At 46.5% G+C, this 10,000-nt stretch overlaps 1 protein-coding gene across 5 annotated transcripts in view; it reads left to right on the top strand.

Annotated features, from left to right (window-relative positions):
- Positions 1-10,000, top strand: part of rap1gapa (RAP1 GTPase activating protein a) — a 208,175-nt gene that overhangs the window by 126,870 nt on the left and 71,305 nt on the right. Inside the window, exon 1 of one of the 5 annotated variants that reach the window (XM_063208407.1) lies at positions 9,404-9,762. The exons of the other annotated variants lie outside the window; for them this stretch is intronic. Within the exon in view, the coding sequence (XP_063064477.1) occupies positions 9,691-9,762 (72 nt within the window). The 5' untranslated portion in view covers positions 9,404-9,690. Of the gene's footprint in view, positions 1-9,403; positions 9,763-10,000 lie in introns of those variants that run through there. 5 annotated transcript variants of the gene reach the window in all.

The following is a 10,000-nucleotide window of genomic DNA, read 5'->3' as shown; positions in this document are numbered from 1 at the left end:
CATACCATCCTGTTTCCAAAGGGTAAATGTTCATTGCATGTATCATGGCCAGGCTTTGTCGATAAATCCAGAGCTGATCGTTTCAAACTTGATCAGAGTCTACAGTACGTACACGGCCAGGAAGCAAAACATTTGTTTATGCAGCACATTCAGATATGTTTGTAACACTTTTACCGAAAGACCTGTGCAAGTTTCGCTGGCGGAAGGGAGAAGAAAAATCATCCATCATTTGGTATCTTTGGAGTTTAGGCTGGTGCGGGTTGACAAACAGAGCACCATAACTGATGGGATGTTTTGGTTTTATTGAACACTACAGCCAGGGAGGGTTGAGCAGAATCTAAGATATTTCCTGCAGCCTGTTTCCAAAGGGGTCCACATCCATCAAGGTTCTGAAACCGGCAGACAGGTAATAGGTCATTGCATACACTACTACATCACAGCTATATGATCGTGATCTGCAGCAGATGCAGTATGAGCAGGGACGGATCTAGACATTTTGGGGCCCTAGGCAAAATATAAACTTGGGGCCCTCAAATGTCATTGTATAGACAAAATGCTGTGGTTTTGGTGCTATTTTAGTGTTTCCCCTTACGAAAATGGACCACGGTTTATTATGGTATTACTATGATTATCATGGTTCTACCATGGTATGTCATGATTACACTAAGTACTCTGATCCTACCATAATTGTTCTATGGCTTACTACCCAAGAAAACACGAAACCCCTGAAGAACTGTGTGTGAGTAGCACATTAAGATCAAGCCTACTTTTTTGTGTGCTCTCTGTGACTGATGTGACAGGTGGGGCCCCTATGGAAGGCAGATCTGGATGGGGCCCTAGGCAATTGCCTGTTTGCATAATGGAAAGTCCGCCTCTGAGTATGAGGGGCAGGTTTTCCCATTCTAGAGGAGTAGCACTTTTACTTTAAGACCTCTTGAAGTTTCTTTGGATGAAGGGCAGCAGGGTGCATCATCAACTACACTGTCTGAATGTTTTCTCTCCACTAGTACTTTTGCAAATTCAGGCTGGCATGAGCTGGTAAGTAGGGCAGTATAACAGATGGGATGTTTTGATTTTATTGAGCTTTACAAGACAGCTTCCAATGCAGTTCACATCCATCTCGAAAAACTGGCTCTGAAAGCACTGACTAGACAGTAGGTCATTGTATATACCTCAAGGCCAGACATTATCGACTGAATAAAAGCAGATCTGATCGTTTCAACTTTAAGCAGTCTGCACCTTCAGGACGCAAATGTTTCTTACTGTAATAGGGCACGGGTAGCCTGTGAGTGAAAAGAAGTCTATGTAATGCAAGGGGCTCATTTACCAAGCCAGACAGTAGAAGTTTTACTGCAAGAGTGCTGCGAAGTTTCCCTGTAGCAGAGCCAAGTATAATCTTCCGACGGTGTAACATTCTCGCCAACAGTACTTTAAGAGTTTGGGCAAGGATGTGCTGATGTAAGTCGGCCAGCATAATTGATGCGCTGTTTTGGTTTTATTGAACACTATACAGTATAGTCTGTTTCCAAAGGGGTCCACATTCATTGGATGGGAAGCAGTTAATTGCATACGTAGATCGCGATCAGCTTGAATTCGCCAACTTTTGAAAATTTCAAAATTAAGAACACTCCACACCTTCAGGAAATGAATGTTACTCGGCACAGCACAGCCAAGACCTTCTGTCCAAAAAAGAAATGTTACCGCTTGGGGCTGGTTTGCTCATCTAAAACACCTGCAAAAAAATGCCCGTTGAATTCCCTTTTTGGAAACAAGTGCCCTCAGCCTATAAAAATCTAAATATCTCAGCCTCCAAAGCATATAAAAACATGGAATAAGTTGCATTTAAAAGACCCTCATCTTGTATTAGAATGTGTTCATTCAGCTCTAACAACATACCCACATTTTTTATTAAAAAACGGAAATCTCAAGAGCCTGAATGCCGCGTCTACACAGTATATCTCGCTCCAGGCGCCAAGGCCAATGCTGCGTACATGCAGCATCAGGCTTAAATGGGTTAATTGTAATACATGTATGTAAGTGGATGAGGCCATCCACTATATAGTATTCTCTCCATGGGCACCTTATACTTATGAGCGTGGGCAGAGGGACCCGAAGTAGGCCAGCATAACTGATGGGCTGTTTTGGTTTTATTGAAGTCTGCAGCATGTACTGTAAGCCTTATGAAGCGTAATGACTGCAGCCTGTCTCGCCTCTCGCTTTATCTCTAGAGCGCAGCAGCTCCAGCCTTTTAGGTGCCCTTGGAACCCATATTCATTTACACACTTTACACACACACACTTGCACGTGCGCACACATGCACACACACACACACACACACACACACACACACACACACACACACACACACACACACACACACACACACACACACACACACACACACACACACACACACACACACACACACACAAACACACAGAAAGAGGAAGAGGAAGAGAGACATTGGCTGAATCTGTGTGTGTGTGTCTGAGAGAGAGAGAGAGAGAGAGAGAGAGAGAGAGAGAGAGAGAGAGAGAGAGAGAGAGAGAGAGAGAGAGAGAGAGAGAGAGAGAGAGAGAGAGAGAGAGAGAGAGAGAGAGAGAGAGAGAGAATGTGTGTCTTGGGCGCAAAACAGAACAGGAGGCGCGTGATAAAGAAATCATTTTATGGCGTGTTGAGCTGCTCCAAAATGAAAAGGGACTCAGGCACTTAAGAGGCTAGTGGTGGAAGCCGGCCGCACTACACTACTTGTTGTTGTTGCTGTGCACTTGCTGGGGAGGAAATGTTGTTTACTGTGTGTGCACTGTTCATTTTTATGGCTATTTGTGGCACCCTGTGGTGCATTAGGAACCAGCAGCAGCAGAGGCAGAGGCAGCAGAGGCAGCCGCATGGTTCAACGCTCTCCAACAACAGTCATCATCATCATCAAGAGTCACTCTCTCATATACTGGATATGTGGTCCACAGTGCAACCCGCCTCCGCTCCTCTGCTCTCTTCTCCTCTCCTCTCCTCTCCTCTCCTCTTCTCTCCTTCCATCACATCTCCTCTCCTCTCCTCTCCTTCCATCACATATCCTCTCCTCTCCTCTCCTTCCATCAGATCTCCTCTCCTCTCCTCTCCCTCCATCACATTTCCTATCCTCTTCTCTCCTCTCCTCTCCTCTCCTCTTCTCTCCTCTCCTCTCCTCTCCTCTCCTTCCATCAGATCTCCTCTCCTCTCCTCTCCCTCCATCACATTTCCTATCCTCTTCTCTCCTCTCCTCTCCTCTCCTCTCATCTCCTCTCCTTTCCTCTTCTCTTCTCTTCTCTTCTCTTCTCTTCTCTTCTCTTCTCTTCTCTTCTCTTCTCTTCTCTTCTCTTCTCTTCTCTTCTCTTCTCTTCTCTTCTCTTCTCTTCTCTTCTCTCCTCTCCTCTTAGTGCTCACTGTTCCATCATTTCTGCAGGGGAAGTCATGACGTGTGTATAATTACTGTTTCAGATTGCAAAAGACACGGCGTAATAGTCTCGTTTTGGGATTAATGGATTTTGACTGTTCTGTTATCATAGCTCCTGTGCAGATCTGTTTGTCTCCCGATGCACCAGCTGTCTGTAGTGTGTATCCACAGATACGAGGCTGGACTGACTAAATAGGATCATACTTTTGCGTTTTTTGTGTGTTTGTTTGTTTGTTTGTTTTTTTTGTTTTTACCTGCTCGGACAATTTTTTTTTACCTGCACTTTTACAATTCAAGAGGGTGTTTTCCGATATGTTCAAGACCCATTTTTGACGACTACCTATAGCTTTAGTTTATATGCATTTCACTTTTTGCGCCCCACTGATACAGCTCCTTTCCCCATTTCAGTCTACAAAAATCCATAGTATTCTGTGTTTATAGCTTAGATTGCATAAAATGAAGCGGTTTTGTTGTAGACTGTCAATAGAGTTGTTGCAGCACGTAGTCACGTAAAATGATACGCCCCTATTTTTAGTCAGCGTAGATGCCATCTGGTTGTTGCTTATTGGCATTATTGATGGGCTATAAAGCTTCATTATGGCTTCCCAGATCATATTTTACAGCATGATTGCTGTTTGTTCTTCAGCAGTGAGGGCAGCAGGATGATCTCTACTCTGCTTCCCCATGACATGATCTTTTCCATCGGGCCAAAACAGGCAAACAGACTCCTGCTCCTAATCTAAACCCATGCAGCTAAACCAAACAGGATTACCCACTGTCAGTCTGTAATCCAATCAATCATGCATTGTCTTTTTTTTTACTACATGGTCGTAAAACAGAACCACAACCAATCCCTACCAGCCAAAAACACATAGAAGACAATGAGTAGTAGGGATATAATGTAAGTGTAAGCTAAAATAAGTTTGTGGATTTTGGTGTAAGCAAGATAAATTAAGTTTCATATAAAGTAAGTCAATGAAATTGAGCTTGCTTGTCAGTGTAACTGAATGAAAGTCAGTTTGTAATTTGCAGTGTTCAGTGAGAGAAAATGAGTCCATGATTAAATCTTCAGTGAGAGAGTATATTTCCTGGTCATTTTTTTTTAACTAAAGTTAAGCAGAAATGATATAAACAGCTTTCCCACCCCCATCCCCTAACATGAATCAGTTGTGTAGAAGGCAATTATATGAGTGGTGATCTAGTGTAGTGTGTGTGGGAGAAAGTGAAATAGCTATTTGCGTAATGTTGAAACAGAAGAAGCGAGTTTGCAGGTTTTACAGAATGAGATTAAGTTTGAAATAACATTAAAGACAGAGAAAGTAGCCTAAGTTTGCGGCGGATTTTAGAGAGCAATATTAAATTGGCCATATACGTAATATGAGTCACAGAAGGTAAGTGTGCAGGTCAGTGTAACGGAATGAAAGTCAGTTTGTAATGTACAGTGTTCAGTGAGAGAAAGTGAGTTGGTGATCAAGAGAAAGTGAGTCCATGATTAAGTCTTCTGAGAGAGAGAGAGAGAGAGACAGAGAGAGAGAGAGAGAGAGAGAGAGAGAGAGAGAGAGAGAGAGAGAGAGAGAGAGAGAGAGTTCAGTATATGTCCAGGCTAAGTGGCCGTGGGTGAAGGCCGAAGACCCAGGGCAGGCGTTCATGGCCACTGATGGGTTTGACCTCTGAGAGGAACAGGTTCAGACAAGCATGTGACTCTGTGACCGGGCAGAGCAGCGAGGCGAGAAAAGGAAGGGAGAGAAGAAAAGAGAAGCGGAAAGGAGAGAAGGGGCATATGAGAAATGAGGAGGAACAGGGGAGAGGCTGAGAGGAGAGAAAACGAGGGATGAGATGAGGATGGCAGAGGAGAGGAGGGAAGAAGAGGGGGTGGAGGCAAGGGGAGGAGGGTAGAGGAGAGGAAAAGGATGCATGTTGGCAATGGGAGAAAAATAGAGAAGAGAAGGGCAGAGGACAGAAGAGAGAAGAGGGGAGGTGAGCCAGGGAGATGATGATGGGCGGATGATTGACGCAGAGAGGAGGAGAGGATGGAAGGGGAGAAGAACTAATGAGTGGAGAGAAGAAGAGTGAAGAAGAGGAAGGGAGGAAAAGAGAAGAGGCGAGGAAAAGAGGGGAAGAGGAGAAGAGGGCAGCAGCGCTACGTTACGTCCCTGCATGAGCAGGCACATCTGGCCCTGGCGGGAGACATTACACCAGCCGTTCCCAAACTTTTTTCCCTGCGCACCCCTTTTCACATTTCAATGTGGTTCGCGCACCCCCTAAGCGAATGTTGCACCACCGCACATTTTGGGTAATCCCGATTTCCAATCAGACGTTTTTTTCTGCCATCATTACAATGGAACTTATTGCATGACAAGTCTATGAGTTATAAATTACACTTTCAATTCGTCAAACAATTAAAACTACCTGACGCTCATTAATGCTGGATTAAAAAAAAAGCACACATATCCACCATTGCTCTATTCAGCTCGCGCACCCCCTGGTGACAGGCCGCGCACCCCCAGGGGTGCACGCACCACAGTTTGGGAAACCCTGCATTACACTAATGATGGAGGCCAGCCTACTGTAGCCTGCCCTGCCATGCAGCCTGCCCCTGCCCTGACAGCTCTATTAGTGCTATGGAGCTCATACGTATATCTCTATCCATCTCACTCTCTCGCTCTCTCGCTCTCTCACTTTCTCACACTCTCTCTCTCTCTCTCTCTCTCTCTCTCTCTCTCTCTCTCTCTCTCTCTCTCTCTCTCTCTCTCTCTCTCTCTCTCTCTCTCTATCTCTCTATCTCTCTCTGTCTCATTCTCTCTCTCTCTGTATGTCCCACTTGATCTCTCTCTCTCTCTCTCTCTCTCTCTCTCTCTCTCTCTCTCTCTCTCTCTCTCTCTCTCTCTCTCTCTCTCTCTCTTTCTGTTTCTCATCTTCTCTCTTTATATCTCCGCCTCTCTCCATCACCCCCCACCTTTCTCTCTCCCTCTCTCTCTCTTTTCTTCTCTTCCTGCTCTTATGCTCCCTCTCTCACTTTCTCTCTTCCTCCCTCCTGACATCTCCTTGCTGGCGTAGACTCTTCCTACCCATTATTTATCCTGTCTTTGGTGTCATCTACAGTGCTTTATATGTCATTGTTGGTGCATTTGCAGTATGTCTTTTGCTTCCTCCTTTATATTTTTCCTCCTCCCTCCATCCCATCCTCTCCTCTCTTCCTCCCCATTCTGTAAAAAAAACATTAGCACTTTGCCAATACACACCTGATGTGCCAAGAAGCCAGCCTTGCTTACTGTGGACCCAGGTGTTCACCAGAGAGAGAGAGAGAGAGAGAGAGAGAGACTTGGCCTGTATTCAGGTCCGGATTAACGTACAGGTTAGATATGGTTGCAACCTAGGGGCCACCACCTGCCAGGCTAAGCTGTCATGAAAATTTGCCTTATGGGGGACCCACAGCAACCTGTAGTCTAGGGGCCCCCAGCCATTTTAATACGGCCCTGCCTGTATTGATTCCTGGAGCCTAGGCCTGAGCAGTGCTAACCTGCCCTGTCCCCCCTGTGGCTGCAATCCAGTTGCAGGCAGTGTTGCCAGATTGGGTGGTTTCCCGCCCAAGAGGGCTGCTTAGGATGGCCGTCGACTCACGATTCAGTTCATATCACGATTTTTGACTTATGGTTTGATACACCCCACAATTTTTCAAATGAATCTCATTGATCATCGTTTATACTGTAGGTAGAATAGGTTACAAGAGGTTACTAATAATGTAAAAGAAGTTAAAAAATAATAAGGCTATCGATTTGAAGCTTGGAAGCACCATCACATCATATCATGTGGGTGTTTTCTGGACTGAAGGGTAACAGAACTTTGAAAGGACGTGTCACGATAGTGCCTTCTTCCATCACAATACAGTATCGTATCGTGTCTCTGTGCATCACAAATTCTCGATATGATACAATATTGTTACAGCCCTAGTTGGCACTGTAACACAGGCACTGTGCTGTGCGACTGTACTGAGCACCTCTTTGCCTTTTGGGGGGACCCTCAGCAACCTTTAGCCTAGGGGGCCCAGGCCATCTTAATACGGCCCTGCCTGTATTGATTCCTGGAGCCTAGGCCTGAGCAGTGCTAACCTGCCCTGTCCCCCCTGTGGCTGCAATCCAGCTGCAGGCAGTGTTGCCAGATTGGGTGGTTTCCCACCCAATAGGGCTGCTTAGGATGGCCGTCTGCGGGTAAAAATGGCATTTAGCACATTTTTTGGTTCATAGAAATCAATTGAATTGGGTGGGATTTAGTGCTTCTAGGCGGATTTTGAGCATTTTATTGGGCAGGAAATCATCAGCCTCATCTGGCAACCCTGGCTGCAGGGGTTGGCACTGTAACACTGGCACTGTGCTGTGCTGTGCTGTGCGGCTGTACTGAGCACCTCTTCCTGAGAGCAAATGCCCTCTGGCAAAGCTTGGCTCTGTTCAGACCTGTCTGGGAGATGAGACACAGGAGATAGAGGGATGAGCGAGAGGAGAGAGGATAAAGAAGAAGGGGAGAGGAGCGGAACAAACAACAAGAGAAGAGATAAAGACAGAGAAAGTGAGAAGGGGAAAGGGGAGAAAGATAGAGGAGTGGAGATAAAGAGGGAGGGGGTAGAGAGGGAGAGAGAGAGAGAGAGAGAGAGAGAGAGAGAGAGAGAGAGAGAGAGAGAGAGAGAGAGAGAGAGAGAGAGAGAGAGAGAGAGAGAGAGAGAGAGAGCACCCAGGGAGGGGAGTCACAACTATGATTCTGGCCATTGGCCAGAGAGGGAGAGGGAGGAGGCAGGATTCTCTCTCTCTCTCTCTCTCTCTCTCTCTCTCTCTCTCTCTCTCTCTCTCTCTCTCTCTCTCTCTCTCTCTCACACACACACACACACACATGCGCACACACACACACACACACACACGCGCACACACACACACATGCGCACACATGCACATGCACACACACAGATGCGCACACACGCACATGCACAAACACACACACACACACACACACACACACACACACACACACACACACACACAGCCCACTCACATACACACACGCCCCCTCATATACACACACACCCCCTCACACAACCTCCTCCCAACTCTCATAAGCATTCATCCCCTCCACACACATACACAATAGACACCCATGTGTGCACAAACAAACCTCCCCCTCACACACGTGCACACTGTACATGCACACACACACACACAACACACATACATACACACAACACAAACACACACTCACGTGCCCTGGAGGAATGTTCTTGTTGTGCGTGTCTATGCCTCCCGATCTCAACATTTTATTCCCTGGCATTGAAAGGCAGACACGGAGATAGACAGACAACAGTCCATAAAACAACAGAAAAAAAGCAGGGGGAAGAAGAAAGGAAGTAAGGAAGAAAGAGAGAAGAATAACAAAACAGTCCCTGCAGGATGGCAGTACTGTATGGAAGAGAAAAGAGCTGCGTTCCTATGCACAGTCAGAACGATAGTCTTCTCCCCCAGGATATCTATACTGCGCAGTTGGTTATGTACCGTACTGCACACCTGTGGCCTTAGAGCAAACTGTATTCTTACAGCGCTCTGCCACACCCACAGGACTGTAAACCGGTGTGTGTGTGTGTGTGTGTGTGTGTGTGTGTGTGTGTGTGTGTGTGTGTGTGTGTGTGTGTGTGTGTGTGTGTGTGTGTGTGTGTGTGTGTGTGTGTGTGTGTGTGTGTGTGTGTGTGTGTGTGTGTGTGTGTGTGTGTGTGTGTGTGTGTGTATATGTGGGTGTGGATGTGGGTGTGCATGTGATTCGTGTGTGTTGATTTGTGGACTATTACAGTGAGCGCACGTGCATCAGAGGTCAGTATCAGAAGTTTGTCCTCTCAGCCTCTCAGCTCTCTGTAGATTACGGGAGACGTCCCACCGTGCCTCAGGAACCTCAGGCCCTCCCTCCTCCTCTTCTTCCTCCTCCTCCTCCTCCTCCTCCTCCTCCTCCTCCTCCTCCTCCCCAGGTGCTGCGACTCATGTGTCAAACCGAAGACACTGCGTGTCTCGTCTCCCGTCAGGATCCATAAGCCTGGAGATTGTTTTTTTGTCCTCCCATCGGTGTCAGGACTTTGTTGTTTTTCTCGATTTCTTTGAAGTTTTGGAGAGTTGTTTTTATTTTTGTGTTGTGTTGGGTCGGTGTGGGTCGGCTTGGGTCATTTTGGGTCGTTTGCGGTTGGTTTTGTTTCAATTTTGCCCACTGCTACCTCCTCTTTCTCTGTGGACATGGCCAAAAGTCGCTCTGTTTACCAGGGCGCGCCTCAGGTGACCGTCGGGCACTGGAGGAAACCCAGTCGAGTAAGTAGCTATCTTCCTGTGTGTCACTCTCTCACTCATACACACACATACACACAGAGACACACATGCGTGCGCACACACACACCTTCTAATGACATTAATCCACTGAGGTCAGCCGTGGCACGACAACAACAACAGCAGCAACAACAACAATAAAGACTTTAGCAACAAGCCGCTCACTCGTCAGATGCACAGCAGAAAATAGCACAGCTCTTTATTTCTCTTTTCTCTCTTTCTT

The sequence above is a fragment of the Engraulis encrasicolus genome, chromosome 10, assembly GCF_034702125.1.
Source record: "Engraulis encrasicolus isolate BLACKSEA-1 chromosome 10, IST_EnEncr_1.0, whole genome shotgun sequence".
Lineage (NCBI taxonomy): Eukaryota > Metazoa > Chordata > Actinopteri > Clupeiformes > Engraulidae > Engraulis > Engraulis encrasicolus.
The sequence above is the reverse complement of the archived record's forward strand: the minus strand, read 5'-3'. Positions and strand labels throughout refer to the sequence as shown.